The sequence below is a fragment of the Trachypithecus francoisi genome, unplaced genomic scaffold, assembly GCF_009764315.1.
Source record: "Trachypithecus francoisi isolate TF-2019V2 unplaced genomic scaffold, Tfra_2.0 Contig00594, whole genome shotgun sequence".
Lineage (NCBI taxonomy): Eukaryota > Metazoa > Chordata > Mammalia > Primates > Cercopithecidae > Trachypithecus > Trachypithecus francoisi.
In genome coordinates, this window is record NW_022680754.1 from 46783 (window position 1) to 72721 (window position 25939).

The window sequence follows — 25939 nt, forward strand, 5'->3', positions numbered from 1 at the left end:
TACTCCTGTATTGAACAGAACTGGGGGATGAGTAACATTAGGGGGTGGTGAGAAAGAAGAATAGGAAGGGATGAGCAGCCAATGCTACAGCTACCAGGCAGTCCGCCCCAATCCCATCCAAGCCACTAAATGCAAGTTACATAACCTCAAGGCAAACAGGAGAAAGAAATAGGTGGGTTCTCCTGCCAGAAGTGCAATAAGCAAAGCAGTCAGTCCCAGCCAGGGTAATGGCAGCAGCCAGCTTGGTGGCAGGGGGTACCGTAGAGGCACCCGGGATCATCCTGGCCTGAGCGCAGCCAGTTCCGGAAGAGGCGCAGGTGGTAGGAGCACTGGTGCAGGTGATGCGCCAGCGTGGCATCCAAGGAGACCGGCCGGCCCCCTGTACAGTCAGAGGAAAAACTGCGCAGCAACCGGACCACAGGGTGCTGGTCATCCAGCAGCTCTGGAGGGGGTGAGGGGACCACGGCAGGAGGAACAAAGATAGAGAAAGAGAAGAGGGAGAGACAATGAGGGGGGCACTGACTAGCACAAGCATTACTGGGAGGTGGGGACACTCAGATCCAAGGTGAGCTAAGAGAGAAGCAGAGATGGTCAGAGCCACTGGGCATCTCTTGCAGGGAAGAAGAGTGGTGTCATCACACAACGAGTCTGAAAGAAGGGATAAGTGAGACCTCATCATACAGCAATGTCCTCCCCTTCCTCCTTGAGCATAATTGAGTCGGTGCTTGTAGACAGCAGTCACATCATTGTGAACAGGGGTGAGCTGGCAGTTTTGTGGCTGGGAGTCTTGACTACAGCTTCAGGATCCCTCATCATTGGATGAACCCTACTTAGGGCCTGCATTCTCAGATGAATGGATTTATGAAGTAGGGATAAAAATGAAAAGTTCAAAGTCACTCAGAGTGTCAAGGATAGCATTGGGTATCAAGACAGTCAAGCTAAAAAGGCTGATTTTTAGGGCAGGCCTTCTGGACCACACTCTAAGATAGCCAAAGACAGGGATGGTATTAGGCAGCTGGCACAGGCGACTGACAGGAAACCAGATGTAGAACTCCTTTAAAATGGTATGTGTGGAAAATGGAATCAATATGTGAAAATACCAATATTGACTAACCATCCCTGACCTTACTGTTGTTTAAACAATCAGTTAAAAAAAAAAGTACACATAAAACTCAGGACTTAGAGATACTGTATCCATTATGAAGCTGAAAGTTAGATAAAATTTTACATTTTCTTCCCACTGCTGGTGAGTCTAACTGCACGTTTTTCAGCTGGTGAGTGGAAAAGCTTTGATTCTGAACCCCTCATTTTAGCTACTTGGCAAACTTTGTGGATGCATGTAATTGAGCTACAAAAGGTTGAAGGCAGTCAAAGGCATGTGGAGAGGAGTGTAAGAGGAACAACAGGGAAAGATCTTAGAGAAAAGGTATGGGATCTTAAGACATGATGTGAGGATGGACAAGAACTTGAATACGGGATGTTGGTATAGAGAAGGTAGAATCAAGGCAGCTGAGGATGACTGCTCAAAACTCCCAGACCAGAACTGGCTCCACAAGGTGATCCCATGAGACTGTGGTCTTCAGAGACCTTAGCTTGGATGTCAGGACAGATTTCAGCTCTACCTAGGCTAGTCTTGTGAGCACTAACTGTATGTACCAATGGTCACATAGTTACATGGGTCCCTAGAAGATAATGGGCTTGACAAATCCAGTGGTCACATGCTGACATTCTGGATGAGCGTGAGCCACAGTCTTTCCCACTTTATTAATTTACTTTGGTGAGTTCAGTGTGCAGTTTAGTAACAGGCTATACTTGTGTGCTGGATATAGTTACAGGATATAACAGCAGCTTATCAGGAACAGAGGCAGGGATAGGCTGAGGGCTGCTCTCTCATCAAAGTGTGAAGACACACTGCCTTGCCTCTTTTTCAAAGCCAGGTCCAGTATGTCTAGCTGCTGTTTCAAAGCCAGATATCATGGCAAGGAGATGGTGATGACAGAGCTGCTGTGACTTATCTGCAACTACAGACAAAACATCCACTTTGTAATTGCTGGTCAGTCAAGCAAGATCTTGGCCATGGAGGAGAGCCTTCATATTTCTTGAGGGTCAAATTGAATCTAGATAATCTTCCTCAGCAAGTGACATACAGCTCCAAATTTCTGCTGTTGTCAACAGGTAGAACCCAGATTCTGGCTTCTTAAGCATATTAGCCTCCAAGCTCCAGCACAAGAAAAACAAAGGAGGCCACAAGACCCCTGAGGAAGTGTGCAGGGTATTGGGGATCTTAAATTTGTTTTCCTGCACAATACCTGCATTATCCAGCTCTTTTTTCCTCACCTCCTTTTGGCAGAATTAAAACTTCTTCAATGGGTGAGGCTGCTAAACAGGGCTTTGGGGAACTGGAGGTACATAGGTCTGAGGGTCTGCTTTATGGACTTGGGTCTTTTCTTATGGCACCTAAGAACTAGGAGATATGTGATTTAGCTCTGATTTGAGTAGCCCACGTTCCTCGTACTATACTGTGGACCCTAAGTCCAAGTCCCAGGCTGTGCTATTGATGCATCAGGTTCTATTCTGGAGATGGCTGTGGCACATGAAGGACAGAAGAGCTTGAAGCTAAATGAGCGGGCACACCCATGAGGCTCTGAATGGGAATTCCTGCCACAGGCACAATTGGGAGCCTGGGGGCAGGGATAAACTGAGCCAGCATAGGCTAGTCAACCTAGGGAGAGATTTCAGCAGTGCCTTGTGAAGATGTACAACCTGACTGGGCTAAAATCTAGCAGCTGTCACTTGCTAGGCAACAGGAGATTAGCATATAGAGGTTTGGTAGTCTAATTTTACTTCCCTCAGAGAGTCTTAGCTCTTGAATAGAAGAAAACCATACCTAAAAACTAGATTCACCTTGAAGACAAAATATAATACAGAGAGAAAAATAAGGATACCAAGGATACAACTTACAAAGAGAGTGAGCCTCGGTTCTCCTGCTATACCCTACAAAGAGACCATACCCCTCAATTTATGGTTTACAGAGATCTCCAAGCTCTCCCACCGCAGTGTGGGCAGACCCGGTTCTTCAATGTTCTTAAAATATTATTCATTCCTAAGCTCCCCCAGAATCCCCAGCAGACATCCCATAGGTAGGCTGGTGCCACATGGAAACTACACTTAAAAACTCAAGGTACGGTCCTTTCTCTTTTACCTACTACCTCCTACTCTTTATTTTTTATCCCAAAGCAACCTGGGCTCTTGTTTTCTAGGCCCAGGCACTAGGTTAGTAGTAACATAAAGCAAATGTCAGGAGCACAAGAGCCACACAACATACACATAATGGCAGGAGAAAGAAATATGGAGATGGGAAACTATATACTCAAGACTAACACCCATATAAGTAGGCTTAGGAGCTGGGAACTGCAGCACTGCTCCAAAAGAAGAACAAACTAGTTATCCACATCCACCCCAACAAAAGAGTTGGAGAAAAAACAGAAAGATCAAAGTTATATAAGCTGAGGAATTGGGGGTATGGGAGAAGAGAAGAAATGGAATCAATCTAGGAAACACTATTCCCATCCTAAGAAGGGGAACCATCATATCTGTACACAGCCTGGCAGTCATGTGATAGGAAAGGGAGAGGTTTTGATGGTGTTTTGGTGGTGATGCTAACAAAAGTGATGACGGTGATTATGGAAGTAAGACCCTGAGTTGCCACAGGGATGGGGAAGCCAAGCTGCAGCCAAGACTAAGGCTGTCACAAGGAAACCATCCCAGGAGGGACACTTAGTGAGTGGCTCAGAGACAGCAGAGTGTCAACACAGTGGAAGGAGAGGCAAAGTCAGTGTCAAAACTCAGAGTCAAGTGTCTAGAGGTGACATGGTGAGGAAGAATGACACTGAGTCAGAAGCAAACATACTGTTAGTCGGATGCTTTGCAAATGACACAGAAATCATTTTACGGTCGGGACAAATAAGAGCTCTGGGGAGAAAAGACATCATGGGGATTATACCCACCCTTGTCCCCACCCTCTACTCTGGAGTTTGCCCACAAGATAGTCTGTCATTTTATTTTATTTTATTTTATTTTATTTTTTTGAGACGGAGTCTCACTCTGTCGCCCAGGCTGGAGTGCAGGGGCGCGATCTTGGCTCATTGCAAGCTCTGCCTCCCGGGTTCATGCGATTCTCCTGCCTAAGCCTCCCGAGGAGCTGGGACTACAGGCGCCCGCCACCACGCTCAGCTAATATTTTGTATTTTTAGTAGAGACGGGGTTTCACCGTGACAGCCAGAATGGTCTCGATCTCCTGACCTCGTGATTGCCCACCTAGGCCTACCAAACTGCTGGGATTACAGGCATAAGCCACCGCGCCCGGCCATATATTCTTTACTTTAAAGTTACTTATTGGAACTGCTCCCCTCCTCATCCCTTGGATTTCTAACTAACACATGTCAATCTCTTTTCCTTTGGTAAATCTCTTAGGAATCTATGTGTCATCTCTACCACAATACACCCCTACAAACAACCCTAATTTTACCACTGTGTCCTCTTTCTGGTCATTTGGAAATAAAATCTTCATAGAAATATTATCCCTTCCCCCAGTCTCTTTCCATATTATCATTTCTGCCTTAGCTGAGCAACATTCCCTTCCCTAAACCCAATTTGCTGGATTTTAATTGAGGTTCCACTACATTCTTCCCAACCATGCATCATCCTCCTTGGTCCTTACCCCTACAGGCCAGAATCCAGGAAAGAGTACAAACTGATGCAACAGGACTGTATGTGGGAGATTACGAAGGGATAAGGATAAAAAAGTAGTATTTTTATGGCAAGAGGGAATGCAAATGGAGGGGTGGAAGGGGTCCTGGTTCTTTCTCCCATGTATTACTGATGAAGAAAACTTGTTATAAGGCCAGTGTCATCTTTTTTTTTTTTTTTTGAGACTGAGTCTCACTCTGTCACCCAGGCTGGAGAGTGCAGTGACACAATCTCAGCTCACTGCAGCCTCCGCCTCCCGGGTTCAAGCGATTCTGCTGCCTCAGCCTCCCAAGTAGCTGGGATTACAGGTGTACGCCAGCACGCCCAGCTAATTTTTCTATTTTTATTAGAGATGGGGTTTCACCATGTTGGCCAGGCTGGTCTTGAACTCCTGACCTAGTGATCTGCCTGCCTCGGCTTCCCAAAGTGCTGGGATTACAGGCATCAGCCACCGCGCCCGGCAGGCCAGTGTCATCTTAAGCATGAATAGTTCTTGAGCTATGTCCTTGCTGAGAGACAAGTGAAAAAAGGAGTTATCCCCCAAAACCCACCCACATACCATCTCAGTGCTTCAGACTGGCAGGTGGTAGCTTTTTGCCATGGCTGCAGACATAGTCCTGAAGATTTGGGGTGCTGGAGGAGCCACCCAGCACTGTGGTGCTGAACAGCCCTTGCACTGTGAGCCTGCAAGCTGGGAGTGTGTTAATAGTCATGTAAAGCCACAACTATCACACAGAACTATACACGACTTCACATGATAACATCAAGACACACACACAGCCATTCAGAGCCACCACCATGTGGCCATTCCACAAATGGCTTTACACTTCTGCATAGTCACAGTGGGCAAGCAAAAGGGGGATTCTTCTGAAGAGTTACATGGCAGAGACAAGAGGCCACTACAAATGCAGGGTTAGTCATATTAGGGGATTCAACACACTGAAAGGGATAGACTGTGCTCTCGAGGTGGCTCTCAGAAATGCTCAAATAATAGGTAGGTTGCTCTAGATTCCCCCTAGATTTAATTGGGCACCCCTTACCCTGGATATATAGCTTGAGAAACCCAGAAATCTAGTCCTTATAGATTTGAAAGGAAAAGTCTTTGACTGACGCCAGAGACTGTATTCTGAACACTCAGCTGGCACCCTTCTGATCCTTCCTAAGCTTTTCATCCAGCATCCCCTCCCTTCAGGCCTTTTTACCTTTCCCAAGAATTAAAGTATGAGGCTCATAATTTTTTCTTTTTTTAAGACAGGGTCTCACTCTGTTGCCCAGGCTGGAGTGCAGTGGCACAATCATAGCTCACTGCAGCCTTGGTCTCCCAGGCTCAAGTGATCCTCCCACCTCAGCTTCCCAAGTAGATGGGATTGCCAGCACATGCCACCATGCCTGGACAATTTTTTTATTTTTCATAGAAACGAGGTCTCACTATGTTGCCCAGTTGGTCTCTAACTCCTGAGCTCAAGTGACCCTCCCACCTTGGCCTCCCATAGTGCTGGGATTATAGGTGTGAGCCACAACCCCCTGCCTCATTGAATTTTTTAAGCTAGAAGGGACTCAGAGACCATCCAGTTCAACTTTCTTATTTTAGAGATGAAGAAACTGAGATCCAAAAGGGACCTCCTTTGCTCAAGGTCACACAGTTCTTTAGCAGCTAAGCTGGACTAGAACCCAGGTCTCCTGACTCTGAGGACCAACTATATTGTTAGAAAATAAATAACTATTTTTCAGGAACCAGCACAGTTTCTGAAATTAACATGGACAGAAATTGAAGGGCATGTGAAGAATCAGTTGATTATATGTAAAGCATGCCTATTATGTGATGAGCACCCTACTAAGAAGGAATACAGGAAACAACATAAAGACATGTTTTTTTCTGCTCTCAAAAATCTATTATCTTCTAAGCCTATGCTCAAAGCCAGTTGCCCACACATATAAATTCAAAGAAAGCAAAGAGAACTCTATTGCCAATGAGAGGATTAAATAAAATTTGAATATTCTCTCAAGTATGGAATAAGTCAGACCAGTCACTGTCCCCAACATTTGATCTAGAGGAGGGTTAGGACTCCATGGTCCCTTCTCCTACTATAGCCTATAAGGACAGAGTTGTCAAGAAGAAACAAGACTGACACCCAAGTTCTCAGGATTTGCCTCCCTCTTTCCAAATCCATCTTAGCCAAGACCCTGGATTTGGCTTGTGACTTAACATTCATAGGGCTTCCCTATGGATGGAGTGGAAAGGAGTTCAATTCCCTTGAGGCCACCAAGAAGGGACCATCGTTTCAGGGGTCCCAGGATTTCGGGGTCACCAGAGCAATCAGGAAGTTCAGATGGCTGATGATTCCAACCCAGGAATTCAGGACCTCTCCTCTATACAGCAACTTCCTCCACCTTTCACGTTCAAACAGGCTCTGGAATGAGATTCCAGAGAGTAATAACAGTTGCTAAATATGACTGCTTTTCTTCAGCAAAGCTAAAACTAGCTGGCTCTATCCCAGACCACCCCAAGCTTTGTCCTACATACACTTCCTCCACTGAATACTTTCTGGTGCAGTCGTGCCAACTCTGTTCTGCCCAGTCCCCAGATCATCTCAGAGGGTGGTCTCTACCTTACCACCACCATCTGCCAACCAGCTCCATGTCCACACTTCTGCCTTGTTTTTGTAAGCATACCCATGGCCCACTTAACTGGGCCAGACACACCTATCCTCTTTTCTTTCTTTCTTTCTTTTTTTTTTTTTTTGAGACAGAGTCTCGCTCTGTCGCCCAAGCCGGATCTCAGTTCACTGCAAGCTCCGCCTCCCAGGTTCACGCCATTCTCCTGCCTCAGCCTCCCGAGTAGCTGGGATTACAGGCGCCCGCCACCTCGCCCGGCTAGTTTTTTGTACTTTTTAGTAGAGACGGGGTTTCACCGTGTTAGCCAGGATGGTCTTGATCTCCTGACCTTGTGATCCGCCCGCCTCGGCCTCCCAAAGTGCTGGGATTACAGGCTTGAGCCACCGTGCCCGGCCAGCCTATCCTCTTTTCTAGTCTGTCTGGAGCCTATTCTTTACTGAGACTTCTGGGAAGAGAGGCCCATGTCATAGATCTACACTACTGTTGTTTCGGTTTTTGTTTTGTTTTTCTTTTTCTTTTTGTATTTTTGAGATGGAGTGTCACTCTGTCACCCAGGCTGGAGTATAGGGGGCACAATCACAGCTCACTGCAACCTCCATCTTCTGGATTCAAGCAATTCTCGTGTCTCAACCTCCCAGTAGCTGGGATTACAGGCATGTGTCACCATGCTCAGCTAATTTTTGTATTTTAAGTAGAGATGGGGTTTCACTATGTTGGCCAGGCTAGTCTCAGAACTCCTGACCTCAAGTGATCTGCTTTCCTCGGCCTCCCAAAGTGCTGGAATTATAGGCATAAGCCACTGCGCCTGGCCAGATCTATATACTTGTCATTTACTTCTCATGCCCCAAACTATCTTTCTCATTTCAGGAATCTAGAAGGCAACTTATTCTCATAAAATTAGCCTGGAAAGTTATCAAAACCTTTCTCCCTCCTGCTAGTCCAAAAGCTGACCATTTTGGGGCCACGAAAATGGGTGCCAAGGACAAAAGCAACAGAAAAATTAGAGGCGCTAAATAGAATGATAGGACAAGATAGAAAGAGCAAGGGGACCAAGTCCAGACCCCACACAATCATGTCTGACCTCCAGTTCTAGTTATTGGCTCACAAGGCACTGTGCTCAGAGATAGTTCCTCCCAAGGACCGACCCCCCACCCAAAGAATACAATACCCTCTGAGGCTTGGTCCTTCCTGCCGTCTGTGCTCTCAAAAAAAGTTGAATGATGTTCTCTACCCCTTTCCAGGGATCCAAAAATCAAGAGACATTTCCTCAAAGTCCTGAGAGATGCCTCTGCCACTACACCAGTCTCAGACTTGTCAATTTTCCAGAAGGAAGGGGAAAAAGTTACAGGATTAGGAGATGATGGAGGAAAGGGCAAGGTGGTAGGAAGGGCAAGAGCGGAGATGTGAAAAACACAGGTTTCAGGGGAAGACATGGCACAATTCTTCAAATGAGGAATACATTTACGAGGGTTGCAAGTACCTCTATTTATAGCTCTGTCTCTGATAACTCTGAAGGTTCAGAGTCTCCATGGCCCCTTAAGGTCTGGACTAGACTGGAGGGACAGATAAGGAATGAGAGGGAAAGCCAGAAAAATGCCCTTTGGCCAGGGAAATGTGATTGGTATAGAAAACCAAGAGATGAACACCTTCCTGGGATGGAACAATCATCTGAGATCCAAGTTCACATCTAACTATGGCTTCTCCCACTTCATCCTCCCTACCCCCACCTGATGATACTCCACTGACTGGATGGTCCCAAACCGAAAGACAAAGGTTTCCCACAATAAAACTCTGAAGAACAGACAGACAACTTTTCCAACAATAGGTGAGAAATGCTGGCAAAACCATACCTAAGCCACTCTGCTTCATTTCTGTGGGTGGCCGTGAAGATGAAAAGAGCCGGTAGCCACCAGGCCTTGAGGATGAAGTCTCAGAAAGTACCTGCAGAAAAAGGACTCTATATTAATCATTTTGCCACCTCAACCCAAAAGCATAAAACCCAGGTCCTGAATTCCTGTCCCTACAAAGCCAAGCAATGTTAGAAAGTTTGCAAGAACCAAAGGATTTATAGGAGAAGAGGGATGAAAAGGGAACAGAAAATGCACTTTATGGAGGGAACCGTCTGGGGCATCTTTCTATACTAGAAGCCACTTCTATTTTCAAGATGCCTTTTCCCAGAGCCCTCCCATTCCCAATCTGAGTTTGAGAACTCATTATTCAACCCATTCCTAGTTCTCAGCAGAGCAGAGTTTCCTAATCGTATCCATCCCCCCACAAGACTCAGAAAGCCAATCACAATGGCTCAGCCACAAATAAGAAAGTCTGGCCACCCTCTCTTCTTTCCATGGGACAGCTGTGGCTACTGCAACCATACTACATTTCTTGTTTGAACCAAGAAGCCCTCCCCTCCAACTATCTCACCCCTAGAAACACAAAACAGAATTCTTACAATGCCCACAAGGGCCCAATCACACAACCCCCAATACACACACATCCCACCTAGATAGTGTCTGAGTCCCTAGATCCCAAAAGGCAAAGACAGAAGGTAAAACAGGAAGGTGAGGTAGGGAGGGACACCTGTGTGCAGGATGCCAGGTGAGTGGTAGACACAGCCCGGGGCTGTAGGCCGATGGCTGGGGAAGGCCGGGAAGGTCTCCTGACCTCCTGCGGCACCATCCCCGCAAGGGGATGAGGTCCAGGTTCCCCGTGCACTGCATGTTCATGACCTGCAATCAGACCGGGTGGAAAGCCAGTCACGGCTCCTTTAAACCCCAGGATCCCAAAAGTCCCAGTGCCCACAGGGCAGAGCTAGTTACAGGGCTAGAGAGGATGACCAGCTAGGGCATAGCTGCTATGAAGGTCATAAGTTTTATAATCTAAAACAGTTGAAAAGTATGAGATGACAAGAGGAGAAGAAGGGATGGAGGGAAGGACAAGTTGGATGTCTATATTTATAGAGCAAGGAAGATACATATTAATATTAGTATTATAAGGCTCTGTGACCAAGGAGCAGAGAGATGATTTTCTTGCAAAGCTGAGGAAAATATCCTGGACAACCATCACCCTGGATAAGCCAGGGTCTAAGCAGCACTAGTAATTGAAAAGAAGGAATGTGATTACAATAGGAAGCTTCCTATAGGCCTGAAAGAAAGAAATCAATCTTATCAAGTCTGAGAGATGATATACTGAGAGCTTTCCTCTGCTTGTGCCTTGTTTTTTTTTAAATTTTTTATTTTAAAAAATTTTTTTTGTAGAGACAGGATCTTGCCCTGTTGTCCAGGCTGGTTTTAAACTCCTGACCTCAAATGATTCTCCCACTTAGGCCTCCCAAAGTGTTGGGATTCATCCTCCCAGGAATTCAGGGTCTTGTCCCATTCCAGGGCTGACCTGTTATAGCTTCCTTTCAACTATATATTGTCTCTTACAGGATCCTCATTCCCTCATCTCCACCATTTGTGATTTCACCATTGCACATGACTTTTGAACTTCCAGCTTTACAACCCTTCCCATCACCTTCCACAATAACTCAGTTTGGCTATGATGCATATAGCACAACATTTAAAGGTATCTTCTGGGCCGGGAGCAGTGGCTCACACCTGTAATTCTAGCACTTTGGGAGGCTGTAGCATGCAGATTACTTGATTCCAGGAGTTCGAGACCAGCCTGGGCAACATATTGAGACCCTATCTCCACAAAAAATTAGTCAGGCATGGTGGCATATGTCTGTCATCCCAGCTACTCGGGAGGTTGATGTGAGAGGATCACTTGAGCCCAGGAGGCAGAGGTTGCAAGGCTGCAGTGAGCTCAGATTGCAGCCCCGCACTCCAGCCTGGGTGACAGAGTGAGACCTTGTTTCAAAAAAAAAAAAAAAAAGTATCATTGTGGAGCCATATGCAGAAGGTATATGTATAACCATGTTTAAGAAAATAAGACTTATAACATTGTCCCAAATTCCATACTCTTCCTAATGCCAGAGCTGTGTTCTAGGTGATCTCTCTGGCTCAGCAATATCCCAGAACATATTTTCTGTTCCAGTAAGAACCTCCTGGATGCTCTGTGTCATGCTGTGCCTAAGTGCCACACCTAGCTGGATTCTCCAAATCGTAAGGATAAGCGAGTTTTTTTTTTAATAGAAGTCAAAAGAAGGGGCCTTCTTCTCATCCCCAACCTGCTGGCTCCTCACCTGTGTGTTGTCCTCATAAAGCATGATGACAATCTGGGTCATGCAGTTAAGCTCTGAGATGGCACTAAGATAATCCAAAGCTCGCTGCCATTGTGCATCCTGGGTCTCCTACCAAATGCAAAAAGAGGTAAGCCATTGCTTAAGGAAAAGGGAGGCAGGGAATGAGCAGGGAGCTAATGAGAAGGGAGAAAGCTTTCATTTAAAAAGCATGAGGAGAAGAGTGAAAGAATGCCGGGAAAAAAATCTGTTCACAGGCTAAAGAAGAAGGAGGATCCTTACATCAAGAAGTCCTCCATAACGGAAGACACTGAGTAGGGAGTGGACGTGGCTCTCACTGGTGAAATAGAGACGCGTTCGAACGTGGCGACCTGGGGAGAGCACGCCTCGGGAGTACCTGAGATAACAGCTAAATCACTCACACAGTCAGTTAATCCTCCTCCCACCCTTCTGCAAACTCTCTTCTCCCAACTCAAAGACTTCTCTCCTTTCCATCCCAAAATCTTGTCTATTCTTGCTTCCCCAGGCTGTCCCAGCCTTGATTCCCCCAAGACTCCCTGACATGCCCCTCCCTCCATCCAACACCCCTCCCAGCCCTTCCTCACAGGGGATGCAGCTTGTTGACAGACTCATCCTCGTGGGTTCTCTGCAGGTCAAGCAGTATCTTCCGCAACAGTGGAAGACAGAAGCCCATAGCAATTTCCAGTTTCTCCTCCCGGCTGATCCCATACTCCTAGGGGCCACAGGCCAGGAATAAATACCTCAATAAATCTTGTTTTCTCATGTCTCATATTCCCAGGACCAAGATCATGCCTGTCTTCACCTCACGTCTAGGGCTTCTTTCATATCCACTACATTCCCCCTCTTCAGATGTCTCCTGAATTAGCCTCCTGTACTTACCAAGAGCCAGACTGGACCCTGAGAAATGTAGAAACTCAACTTATTGGCCGGGCGCGGTGGCTCAAGCCTGTAATCCCAGCACTTTGGGAGGCCGAGACGGGCGGATCGCGAGGTCAGGAGATCGAGACCATCCTGGCTAACACGGTGAAACCCCGTCTCTACTAAAAAATACAAAAAAAAAAAACTAGCCGGGCGAGGTGGCAGGCACCTGTAGTCCCAGCTACTCGGGAGGCTGAGGCAGGAGAATGGTGTAAACCCAGGAGGCGGAGCTTGCAGTGAGCTGAGATCCGGCCACTGCACTCCAGCCTGGGCGGCAGAGCGAGACTCCATCTCAAAAAAAAAAAAAAAAAAAAAAAAAAAAGAAACTCAACTTATTCCTCCTCTAAGTGGCTTTCCTCTAGTCCCAAATCACCCTTTCTTTCTACCTTTTCTCTTTCCTTCCCAACACCCTCATCCCCAGGCTAGGTCCCTTATACAAGACACACCTGGGGAATGACCACATCAGCCAATGCCTTAGAGAGACGGAGCAACTCTGCTGTGCCTTCAAGTCCCAGACTCCCATTGTGCTGCACATCATACTTGACACAGTCATAGATGTCAGGGATCTTACTGATATCATAGCGCCCACTCTTCTGTCGAAAGTCACGCTCCAGCTTGCTCCAACGCTGTAGCATTAGCTCTAGTGTCTCACTGTGGTAGAGCTGCAGGTCTGGAAGAAAGGCAGAAATCAGATAAGAATCAAAGATTTTACCTCCAACCAAAGACCCTGACGACTCTGAAGTAGAACCAGAGGCAGGAGGAGGCCTGGTCTCTGACATTTAGGAGATGACACAAGAATGCCTGAGAAACCCATCCATACCCGAGACCTTGAAGGGAAGATAGTATTCATACCCACCTACAGACCTGGGGTCCTGCATTCGTTCCCGGATCTGGTGGGTGAGGTTTTCGATCAGGGCAAATACCTGATCACAGACCTTCACAGGATTCTGGATGATAGTCATGGAGTTGAGCAGGGAAATACTTCTGGTGGGAGCCAGCTAGGAAGAATTGAGAGAAGAAAAGAAAGATAAGCTCAGCACTAATTGCCCAGATTCCTGTGAGCTTATTACACAGAGACGACCCACAATACAGATCTGTATGCTGGTTCACTCCAGTGAGCATTCTTAGGTTACTGGGCATAGTAGCAGCTCTAGGCCTTCAGGTAAGGGCACTGCTCTAGCATATAGTCATCTAAGAGGGATTGATTTTAAGAGTCTTAGAGTCCAGAGAAAATAAAACAGACCTAAGTTCTTTTCTTGAGGGCTCTAGAATACACATGGAAAATACTGGAGAATAAGGATTAAACCAAAATCCCTCAAAATCTCCACAGAATGGTTTCATGAGTAGAGATCAGAGATAACATCATCTTCTTCCTCTAAACAAGATGCTAGCCTGAGCCTAGAGTAGAAATGCTGCCTCAGAACTGGGTTCCGACTCAGGCTTTTAGGACAGTAACAGTCAATGAGAAATGGGGAGGGAGAATCAAGATTGTGGCTGAAAATGCACAATTCTATTTAGGTCTTCACAAGTTTCATTCTTGCTTGCAAAAGAAGGCAAGGCAGAAAAGGAAAGCTGCCTTAGCTTTTTTGAGTTTGACAGTGAGCAACAGATTGGGAAATAAAGGAGCAACGTCCTGTTCCTTATCAAGTCCTATTCAGAGAACACAGAAAATGTTACGGGATCAGAGCAATGTGCTTACTTAGCTCATTTAAGAACCAATCAGAAATGTTACACAACAATGTAAATACATGTAATGCTACTGAACTGTACACTTAAAAATGGTTAAAGTAGCACCACAATTTTAAATTTTTAAACTTTTTTTAAAAGAACCTATCAGAAACGAGGAGTGGGAAGAGTAGAAAACCACTGCCTGGTAAATTGTGGCCTAGATATGCAGGAAAAAGAATGACCATATTGGGTAATGGCATATACTAGAATTAATACTGTAAAACAATGTAACAGCCTGGGTTTTGGAGTTAGACTCCTTGGGTTTGTATTAGCTGGATGACATGAGGAAAATTGCTTAGATTCTTCTGAGCCTAGGTTTCCTCATCTGTAAAATGGGAAGAAAGTCCTTGTGATCTGTAGTCCTCGTAGTGCTTTAAAGATCACCATCAATTATTTGTCTTCCTTCCTTTCCCTTAAAACTGGCTGGCCTGGTGACTGCTTAACCAATAAAAAATAACAAAGTTATGTTGTGCTAATTCTGGGCCTACACTTTAAGAAAGCTTCTAAGCTTCTGCTTTTTTTTTTTTTTGAGACAGAGTCTGGCTCTGTCGCCCAGGCTGGAGTGCAGTGGCCGGATCTCAGCTCACTGCAAGCTCCGCCTCTCAGGTTTACGCCATTCTCCTGCCTCAGCCTCCCGAGTAGCTGGGACTACAGGCGCCCACCACCTCGCCCAGCTAGTTTTTTTTTTTTTGTATTTTTTAGTGGAGACGGGGTTTCACCGTGTTAGCCAGGATGGTCTCGATCTCCTGACCTCGTGATCCACCCGTCTCGGCCTCCCAAAGTGCTGGGATTACAGGTTTGAGCCACTGCGCCCGGCCTTTTTTTTTTTTTTTTTGAGGCAGAGTCTCGCTCTGTCACCCAGGCTGGAGTGCAGTGGCCGGATCTCGGCTCACTGCAAACTCCGCCTCCCGGGTTCACGCCATTCTCCTACCTCAGCCTCCCGAGTAGCTGGGACTACAGGCGCCCGCCACATCGTCTGGCTAGTTTTTTGTATTTTTTTAGTAGAGACGGGGTTTCACTGTGTTAGCCAGGATGGTCTCGATCTCCTGACCTCGTGATCCGTCCATCTCGGCCTCCCAAAGTGCTGGGATTACAGGCTTGAGCCACTGCGCCCGGCCAAGCTTCTGCTTTTGAATATCCCTACAGCTACCATTTAATACATCCAACTATCATGCTACGGAAACCATATGAAGAACCATGTGGAGAAAAGGGGCACTGAGATTACTGGGAGAGCATGCAGAGGGAGAGAGCCAGCCATCCCACAATCCCAGCTGAAATTCCAGATGGTTCCAGCTCCAGTCAATATCTGACTGCAATTTCAGGAGAGACTCCAAGCAAGATCAGATGAGCCTGGAACTGTGAGAGATAATAAAATGGTTGTTGTTTTAGATTACTATGTTTTGGGGTAGTTTACTATGCAACAATGGATAACTGAAACATTCTTTAGTTCAGGGTCCTTGGGATCTGAGCTGTGCTTTGGAATGAGAATGTGTGGGAATTTAGAAGTGAATACAGTATATACGCCATATGTATATAATACCCCCAACAGGGCCTATGGCACAACCAAACACATTAATATTTCTGCCACAAAATGCATGACTATTTACACTAAGTGGCAAAACTAAGGATTATAAAAATCTTATGACAGTTTGTGTCAGGTTTAGCTGCCAAATGAATCTTAATGTCAAGAAAAAAATCTTTCTAACTTTCAAAATTACGCATAACAGACTGTGGACCTGTACGTATCTCAAAGGGTTGCTGTAAGGATTAAATAATATGTGTAAAACAACTAAAACAGTGCCTGGCATGCAGTAAATACCGTTATTATTGATCCCTACTATTGAGAATTCTAGGACTTGGGGATCCAGGTTATTTTAGAGCCTGACCTGGTCGTAGTCCTCAGGGCCAAAGGGCGCATCCTGCTGTAAAATATGGTGCAGCCGAGCCTTCACCCGGTGCTGGCAGCTGCTCAAGGAATCCCCATCGCTGTCCAGTAGCCCATTCATGTTGGCACTCTTCACCATTTGCACCAAAATGGGTGTCAGCTCCCCTTCTAGAGCCAGAAGGCCCTAAAGAGAAAGCACAAGGTTTATTTCTTTCCCTTGCAGGTCAGTATCCCTAGGCCTAGATGGTCCCAGGGATCGAATGGGACCTGGTTGAAGAGATGGGGCCTACCCTCACTGATAATTCTCAGCTCATTCTCAGTAGTACAAAATGGGTCCAATACATGCAGAAACTTCTGAGTTGGCCTACAAGCACCCTGAAATGCTCCAACTGGTTCTCTAAACTCTCTGCTTCTCTACCTAATGGAAACTGGGACTATAGAACTGTAGTATGCACCTTGGCGAAGGCAGCAGCAGTCATCTGAACACGACCCTCATCAGAGGCATAGATCTTGAGATCGTGGCGGAAAGTGCTATGGAGACGAAGCAGCCCACAACCAGGGAAGCCAGCATAGTCACCTGGGGACAAAGCGGGGGACCAGGAATGAACTGCTATAAATACTCGTGAGGAAAAAATATTCATTTCCCCACTGTTTCTGTCACTTGATTTTCCCCAACTTACTCTCTAATCATTTTTATCCCAGCCCTGTTGTGTTTACTCCCCAAAACACTCACCCTGTCCTCCAGGGTACATGCAGCGAAAAGCTCGCCCCAGCTCCTCAGCCTGAACACGGCCAGCAGGAGTGAGTTCTCCACCCCACTTCAGTACCAGCAACAGAGATGGGGCCAGAGCCTCCCTCTGGGGATCTGAGGAAACAAGGGGCAGTGAATGGTCTAGATCTAAGAAAAGTAGTGGGAACATCTAAATGTTAGGTCTTTTGAGGAGACCAGAGACGTAATTTGGGGTATAGGTCATCTATAGGCGGGGAGAGAAGATAGACAAAAAAAAATAAAAAGAACACAAGATCTGAGAGGTAATGGTAAGGGGGACTACATCTTACCTTGCCCCTCATTAGAAGCTTTTACTCCATGAGGGTAGTAAGTCAATTGTACCTTCCGGTTTATACCTGAGAAGTGACCATACCTGCAGGATAAAGTCACAGTTTATTTTCTGTTCCAGCACCCCAACTCTCACTGTTATTGGCTCCCTTTTGCTATCCCCTTTCTCACATCTCCAATACAGACTTCAGCTGCTCTAGTTTTCCAGTCTTCTCCTCGATCTCACCACCTGGTTCTTTCTCCAGTTCAGCCAACAACAGCCTTGTGATATCCAGCACCTCCTAGAGGAAATAATAAGGTATCCATGCAGAAGGCCAAGTCCTAGACAGTTACCTTTTGATCCTAGTCTTTTATCAACACTCCCAATGCCATACCCTCTCTCTCTCTCTCTCATAGTACTGCTCCTCCTGGCCAGATTCATTACCTTACCTGGAGCTGCTCAGGTCGCTTGAGTTTTAATTTCCCTGTCTTGTAGCCACCATGTTTTTCAAACAGAGCAAAAAACCTAAAGAAATAATGAGAAGCTTCAGTGTGGGATGAGACAGTCAAAGCCTCCAGGAGTTGCCCCCCAAGCAGTCTTCCTCACGAAAACCTACTTGTGTAAATTAGGACACTCTTCCTACCTTGGGTGTTTCACTTCCATCTTCATCTTCTGCTTGGGAGTACGATCCCCATGACGAACAATTGCAATGACACAACGAAGTTCCATCCTAAGATCATAAATGTTATCAGAGCCTCTCCCACACCTCCATCCCACCTCCTGTCATCACATTACTTGACATGTCAAAAAATAGAGGGGCTGAGCAGGGCTCATGCCTGTGATCTCAGCACTTTGGGAGGCTGAGGCGGGAGGATCACTTAGGCCCAGGAGAAACATAGGGTGAGCACGAGCAACATAGGGTCGACCTGTCTATAAAAAAGTTAAAAGAAAAAAAATATCCAGGCATGGTGGCACACGCCTGTGGTCCCAGCTATTTGGGAGGCTGAGGTGGGAGGATCACTTGAGCCCAGGAGGTAGAGGCTGCAGTGAACCATGAGTGCACCACTGCACTCCAGCCTGGGAGACAGAGCCAGACCCTGTCACAAAAAAAAAAGAAAATGAAAAGGAAACTGTGATTAGGAATATAAATGGAGGCTGGGCACGGTGGCTCACGCCTGTAATCGCAGCACTTTGGAATGGGGAAGCGGGTGGATCACTTGAGCTCAGGAGTTCAGGATCCGCCTGGTCACATGGTGAAACCCCGTCTCTACTAAAAACACAAAAATTAGCCAGATGTGCTCACCTGAACCCAGGAGGTGGAGGTTGCTGTGGGCCGAGATCATGCCACTGCACTCCAGCCTGGGCAACACAGCGAGACTCTGTCTCAAAAAAAAAAGGCAGGGAATATAAGTGGAGTTAAGAAGACTGTGTATAAGAGGCCCAGGCCCCATTAGTCAGATAGTGTGGGGTCAGGAAGTAACCAGTAGTCTGGCTGAAGGAATCCCATGGGTCTTAAGTAGGTTACTCCACATCTTTTACTTTTGCTTACATAGTGCCAGATGTGGTAGGAACAATGGGAATGTCCTCAGCCTCTGTGGGGATGGACCATGGAATCTGGAACTGTGGGGCAAGCTCCCGCATTATGGTATTCCTAGAAAGAGAAACAAAGAAGCCATGTAAAAACGAATAAACCAGAACTACTCATATGAATGAACCTCACAAAAACAAGCAGGCTGCAGGCAGAAGAATACGTTGATATAAAGTCTAAAAACATACAAACAAATACCCATACATATGCAGTAAAAATATAAATAAATATATGTGAATGACAAACACCAAATTATGGATTGTGGTTCCCTCTGGGGATGGGGAGGGGATGTTACCAGGGAGGAGTATATAGGGGCTTCAGATATATATAATATATATGTATACACACACATACACACACATATATACATATATGCATACATATACACATATATACACTTATACATATATACACACATACGTACATATACATGTACATATGTGTGTGTGTGTGTGTGTGTATATATATATATATATACACACAGTTTTTTGGGTTTTTGAGACAGAGTTTTGCTCTTGTTGCCCAGGCTAGAGTGCAATGGCATGATCTCAGCTCACTGCAACCTCTGCCTCCTCGGATCAAGCGATTCTACTGCCTCAGCCTCCTGAGCAGCTGAGATTATAGGGGCCCACCATCACAGCTAATTTTTTTTTTTTTTTTTGAGATGGAGTCTCACTCTCGTCACCCAGGGTGGAGTGCAGTGGCATGATCTCAGCTCACTGCAATCTGCACCTCCTGGGTTCAAGTGATTCTCCTTTCGCAGCCTCCCAAGTAGCTGGGATTACAGGCGCCCGCCATTATGCCTGGCTCTTTTTTTTTTTTTTTTTTGTATTCTTAGTAGAGATGGGGTTTCACCATGTTGGCCAGGTTGGTCTCGAAGTCCTGACCTCAGGTGATCCACGCACCTTGGTCTCCCAAAGTGCTGGGATTACAGGCTGAAGTCACCGAGCCTGCCCAATTTTTTTTATTTTTAGTAGAAACAAGGTTTCACCATGTTGATCAGGCTGGTCTCGAACACCTGACCTCAGGTGATCCACCTGCCTTGGCCTCCCAAAGTGCAACCTCCAACTCCTGGGCTCAAGCGATTCTCCTGCCTCAGCCTCCCGAGTAGCTGGGATTACAGGCACCCACCACCATGCCCAGCTAATTTTTGTATTTTTAGTAGAGACAGGGTTTCACCATGTTGGACAGGCTGGTTTCAAACTCCTGACCTCCGGCCGGGCGCGGTGGCTCAAGCCTGTAATCCCAGCACTTTGGGAGGCCGAGACGGGCGGATCACGAGGTCAGGAGATCGAGACCATCCTGGCTAACATGGTGAAACCCCGTCTCTACTAAAAAATACAAAAAACTAGCCGGGCGACATGGCGGGCGCCTGTAGTCCCAGCTGCTTGGGAGGCTGAGGCAGGAGAATGGCGTAAACCCAGGAGGCGGAGCTTGCAGTGAGCTGAGACCCGGCCACTGCACTCCAGCCTGGGCGGCAGAGCGAGACTCCGTCTCAAAAAAAAAAAAAAAAAACAAACTCCTGACCTCAAATGATCTGGCCACCTTGGCCTCCTAAAGGGCTAGGATTACCCACGCCCGGCTAGGGCACGGGTTTCTAAGAGAGGCAACCTAACTAATCTCTACTGCCCCCTCCCCTAAACCAGGATAGGGCCTGTTTATGACAGGGAGTCTATGCATTTGGAAAGAACAGAGAGGCATCTCCAATCAATAGAATCTTAACTCTCGAGGACAGAGGCTCCAACACCAAGTTACATCATTTTCCCCATTCTTACCACTTCATCCTCCTCGTCCTCAAGGAGCTCGCTGTCACTCTCTTCTGGCTTCATGCCTATTCCACGGGTGCCCAGCCCCTCATCTCCAGCTCCAAGGAAGAAGTGGGCAGTGGTACTCTCGCCCTCATTGGCCATCAATGACCACATCCCTGCCGGAACACCCACTCATCTCGCTCTGCAGAGGGGGGTACCCCATCAGCTCAGAACCCAAGCCCCCTGGCTGTGGGTGCAGATAGGGATGGAGATGAAAAGCATAAGAGGGAACTATAAGGGGAAACAAAACAAAGCTATAGGAAGAAGGATCAACAAGAAAGGAGGCATATGGGTTATGACTTGAGATGCTAAAAGAGCCATAAAAGAAAAGCAAGGTATCCCTTTTCCTCCCTGCTCATCCCACCCCAACCAATAAATTAGTAAGAGGATCAGATAATCAGCCCTTACAATGCCGGCATGTCCCTGATTTGGCCAGCAAGAAACATTAACTTCAGGCAGTAAATGGGAAAGGCAGGTCCTCAAGGAAGGCTACTGTTGAGTCCTACCAGAAGAGAAGGTTAGAGTGACATTTCAAACTTTGGACTCATTCCACAATGTTCCTAGCCCTTTTCCACCTCATCACAGTAGTGTTGAATTCAGTGATTTAATTCAAAGGCAGAGGAATGACAGAGCTCAGCTGCCTTTCCCCTTAAACCTCATCTTCATTCTTCCCAAAGATTAACTCAAAAAATATTTATTGAGGGCACCCTACATTCTAAGTATTATATCAGAACATTAAGGCCAGGCACACTGGCTTACACCTATAATTTCAGCGTTTTGGGAGGCTGAGGAGGGCAGATCACTTGAGTCTAGGAGTTTGAGACCAGCCTGGGCAACATGTCGAAATCCAGTTTCTACAAAAATTAGGCAGGCATGGTGGTGCATGCCTGTAGTTCCAGCTACTTGGGAGGCTGAGGCAAGAGGATCATTTGAGCCCGGGATGTGGACGTTGCAGTGAGCCGAGATCACGCCATTGTACTCCAGCCTGGGTGACAGAGTGAGACCCTCTCTCAAACCAAAAATTAAAAAAATAATAAAACCCTCATGCTCTCTCTCTTTCATCTACTCCACCTTAAAAGACAGTTGCCCAGCCAGATGCTACGGTTCATCCCTATAATTCCAGTATTTTGGGAAGCTGAAGCAGGAGGATCGCTTGGGCTCAGGAGTTTGAGACCAGCCAGGGCAACATAGCAAGACCCCATCTCTACAAAAAAATTTTAAGGCTGGGCGCAGTGACTCATGTCTGTAATCCCAGCACTTTGGGAGGCTGAAACAGGATGACTGCTTGAGCCTCAGAGTTTGAGACCAGCCTGGGCAATACAGGGAGACCGTGCCTTTACAAAAGCTTTTTCTTCTTTTGTTTTTATCGAGACAGAGTCTTGCTCTGTCGCCCAGCCTGGAGTGCAGTGGCGCCATCTCGGTTCACTGCAAGCTCCGACTCCTGGGTTCAAGCCATTCTCCTGCCTCAGCTTCCTGAGTGGCTGGGACTACAGGTGCCCGTCACCATGCCCGGCTAATTTTTTTTTTTTTGTATTTTTAGTAGAGACGGGGTTTCACCGTGCCAGCCAGGATGGTCTCGATCTCCTGACCTCATGATTCGTCCGCCTAGGCCTCCCAAAGTGCTGGGATTACAGGCATGAGCTACCACGCCCGGCCAACAAAAGCTTTTTCTTAAATTAGCCAGAGATGGTAGCACATGCCTGGGGTCCCAGCTACTTGGGCGGCTAACCTGGGAGGATTGTTTAAGCCCAAGAGGTCAGGACTACAGTGAGCCGTGACTGTACCACTGCACTCCAGCCCGGGTGACAGAAGACTCTGTTTCAAAAGAAAAAAAAAGATTAGTTTTCTTTTCTTGAGACGGAGTCTCGTTCTGTCACCTAGGCTGGAGTGCAGTGGCGCTACCTCAGCTCACTGCAACCTCCGCCTCCCGGGTTCAAGCAATTCTCCTGACTCAGCCTCCCGAGCAGCTGGGATCACAGGCACACCCTACCATGCCCGGCCATATTTTGCATTTTTTTTTTTTTTTTTTTTTGAGAAGGAGTCTCGCTCTGTCGCCCAGGCTGGAGTGCAGTGGCCGGATCTCAGCTCACTGCAAGCTCCGCCTCCCGGGTTTACGCCATTCTCCTGCCTCAGCCTCCCGAGTAGCTGGGACTACAGGCGCCCGCCACCTCGCCCGGCTAGTTTTTTGTATTTTTTTCGTAGAGACGGGGTTTCACCGTGTTAGCCAGGATGGTCTCGATCTCTTGACCTCGTGATCCGCCCTCTTGGCCTCCCAAAGTGCTGGGATTACAGGCTTGAGCCACTGCTCCCGGCCTGCATTATTTTTAGTAGAGACGGGGTTTCACCATGCTGACCAGGCTGGTCTCAAACCCCAGACCTCGTGAACTGCCCACCTCGGCCTCCCAAAGTGCTGGGATTATAGGCATGAACCACCATACCCGGCCAAAAAGTTTTTAAAAATTAGCCAGGCATAGTGAGTAGTACTTGCCAGTGGTCCCAGCTACTCAATAGGCTGAGGTGGAAGGATTGTTTAAGCCCAAGAGGTCAAGGATGCAGTGAGCTGTGATCATGCCACTGCACTCCAGCCTGGGTGACAGAGTAAGACCCTGCCTCAAATAATAATAATAACAGTAATAATAATAATAATAATAAAAGACAGACGCCCAAGTTCAAAAAATCTGTTCAGGCAAAGAGGTCTAGTGTGGTTGGGAGGGGAGGTTGAGGATACAGGCATCCATACAGCATTCTCCAACCCATTCTCAAACTGAAATCTCAATGTTCTCTCTAGTGTCTCCTGGTACTATAGAACCAGTGCTAGTCTAGGCCAAGGTCCCTCATACCAGGAGCAACAATAAAAAAAAAAAAATCCTGCCTAAAACTGTACGAGTAAGAGTATCTTAAGACTTTAACTTAAGGGCCGGGTGCGGTGGCCCACGCCTATAATCCCAGCACTTTGGGAGGCTGCGGCGGGCGGATCACGAGGTCAGGAGATTGAGACCATCCTAGCTAACATGGCAAAATCCCATCTCTACTAAAAAAATACAAAAAAAAAAAAAAATCGACCGGGCCTGGTGGTGGGTGCCCACAGTCCCAGCTACTCGGGAGGCTGAGGCAGGAGAATGGCGTGAATCTGGGAGGCAGAGCAAGCAGTGACCCAAGATCTGCCACTGCACTCCAGCCTGGTCGACAGAGCAAGACTCTGTCTCAAGAAAAAAAAAAGAGAGACTTTAACTTGAACCAGCAGTTCCACTTCTGTGTACACACAAGTAACGTAGTGGTTCTCAACCAGCTGTGATTTTGCTGCACAGGGGACGTTTGGCAGGAGACATTTTTGGTTGTCACAATTGGAAAGGTACTATTGGCGTCTAGTGAGTAGATGCCAGGGATACTGCTGAACATTCTAAAATGCATAAGATATCTCCTCACAACCAAGAATTATCCAGCCTTAAATCTCAGTAGTGCCGAGGTGGAGAAACCCTGCTGTAGAGAAATTCTCCTACATAAGAAGACTTTTGTGAGGAAGTTCTTAACCTTCTTCATCTCTCTGTTGGTAATGAGAAAAACAAAACAGTTCAGAGGTTACAAGTAGAATCAATAAATATAATGTCTTATATAGAAATGACAGACTAGGCCGGGCACGGTGGCTCAAGCCTGTAATCCCAGCACTTTGGGAGGCCGAGACGGGCGGATCACGAGGTCAGGAGATCGAGACCATCCTGGCTAACACGGTGAAACCACGTCTCTACTAAAAAAATACAAAAAAAAAAATTAGCTGGGCGAGATGGCGGGCGCCTGTAGTCCCAGCTACTCGGGAGGCTGAGGCGAGAGAATGGCGTAAACCCAGGAGGCGGAGCTTGCAGTGAGCTGAGATCCGGCCACTGCACTCCAGCCTGAGCGACACAGCGAGACTCCGTCTCAAAAAAAAAAAAAAAAAAAAAAAAAGAGAAATGACAGACTAATCACAATGTAAAAATAAAAGCTATATGTAATAAATGGACAGTTTGCAAATACAAACTGCAGAAATATACCTGCAGTACAATTCTATTTGTATAAATACAAATGTTACATATGGTTTATGACTGCATATATAATTAGCAGAAGTATAAAAACTGGGACTGGAAAGAAAGACATCAAATTCATGATAGTAGTTACCTTTGAGGAGAAGGGAGAATGGAACTGAGGATTCAAATGGTACTTCATAACCTTATCTACAATGTTTTTTTTTTTTTTTTTTTTTTTTTTTTTGAGACGGAGTCTCGCTCTGTCGCCCAGGCTAGAGTGCAGTGGCTGGATCTCAGCTCACTGCAAGCTCCACCTCCCGGGTTCACGCCATTCTCCTGCCTCAGCCTCCCGAGTAGCTGGACTACAGGCACCCACCACCTCGCCCGGCTAGTTTTTTATATTTTTTAGTAAGACGGGGTTTCACCATGTTAGCCAGGATGGTCTCGATCTCCTGACCTTGTGATCCGCCCGTCTCGGCCTCCCAAAGTGCTGGGATTACAGGCTTGAGCCACCGCGCCGGCATAACCTTATCTACAATGTTTATTTCAATTGTAAAAAAAGATCTGAAGCAAATACACAAAAGGTTAACATTTGTTCATATGAATTGTAAGGATATGAATATCTGTTATTATTTTCCAAAAACAAAATTGAGTCACACATCAGCAATTTTTCATGGTCTCCAAAAGCTCTCAGAAACACTGAGCAGTGACTCTAGTAAAAGCCACCAACTTCTTAAGTAAATGAACTTGTCTTACAGAAATGATATCTTATATATGTAATTAGTCTCATAGATTTTGAAAATAATCTTGAATTATTTTCTCTATCTTTATTTTAAACTCTTTCATTACAACTGGGACTTGCAATTTTTTTTTTTTTTTTGAGACGGAGTCTGCTCTGTCACCCGGGCTGGAGTGCAGTGGCCAGATCTCAGCTTACCGCAAACTCCGCCTCCCGGGTTTATGCCATTCTCCTGCCTCAGCCTTCCCAGTAGCTGGGACTACAGGCGCCCGCTACCTCGCCCGGCTAGTTTTTTTTGTATTTTTTAGTGGAGACGGGGTTCCACCGTGTTAGCCAGGATGGTCTCGATCTCCTGACCTCGTGATCCGCCCGTCTCGGCCTCCCAAAGTGCTGGGATTACAGGCTTGAGCCACCGCACCCGGCCGGGTTTGCAATTTTGACTAGAAAGTTCTAGCTGACTGCTGGGCACAGTGGCTCATGCCCGTAATCTCAGCACTTTGGGAGGCCAAGGCAGGCAGATCACTTGAGGTCAGGAGTTCAAGAACAGTCTGGCCATCGTGGTGAAACCCCGTCTCTACTAAAAATACAAAAAATTAGAATGTTGGGGTGGCGCATGCCTGTAATCCCAACAACTCAGGAGGCTGAGGCTGGAGAATCATTTGAACCCAG

General features: G+C 46.6%; 1 protein-coding gene and 1 long non-coding RNA gene across 2 annotated transcripts; both read right to left on the reverse strand.

Annotated features, from left to right (window-relative positions):
- Positions 1 to 369: 369 nt before the first annotated feature.
- Positions 370 to 21377, reverse strand: LOC117086745 (inositol hexakisphosphate and diphosphoinositol-pentakisphosphate kinase 1-like). The gene is made up of 17 exons (XM_033216274.1): positions 20498 to 21377; positions 18684 to 18785; positions 17778 to 17864; positions 17584 to 17659; positions 17326 to 17435; positions 17157 to 17239; positions 16831 to 16962; positions 16553 to 16674; positions 16099 to 16281; positions 13341 to 13482; positions 12931 to 13154; positions 12151 to 12278; positions 11828 to 11942; positions 11549 to 11656; positions 9943 to 10091; positions 9216 to 9306; positions 370 to 442 (listed from the first exon to the last, which is right to left on the reverse strand). Exons 1-16 carry the CDS (start codon positions 20503 to 20505, stop codon positions 9231 to 9233), a joined length of 1845 nt encoding a protein of 614 aa, XP_033072165.1. The 5' UTR covers positions 20506 to 21377; the 3' UTR covers positions 370 to 442; positions 9216 to 9230.
- Positions 21378 to 23721: 2344 nt separating this feature from the next.
- On the reverse strand, positions 23722 to 25381 carry LOC117086706. Its single transcript, XR_004438542.1, has 3 exons — positions 25059 to 25381; positions 24487 to 24733; positions 23722 to 24156 (listed from the first exon to the last, which is right to left on the reverse strand). It is a non-coding gene; the product is annotated as an uncharacterized LOC117086706 (long non-coding RNA).
- Positions 25382 to 25939: the final 558 nt, after the last annotated feature.

Bases quoted from the DNA above. Each gene is read 5' to 3' on its own strand.
- LOC117086745 (XM_033216274.1), bottom strand. The intron at 16,963-17,156 runs GTAAGATGTAGT...TTGTTTCCTCAG, and splicing joins AGCTTCTAATGAGGGGCAAG to ATCCCCAGAGGGAGGCTCTG. The intron at 13,483-16,098 runs GTCAGGCTCTAA...AATTCTTCCTAG, and splicing joins GCCCTGAGGACTACGACCAG to CTGGCTCCCACCAGAAGTAT.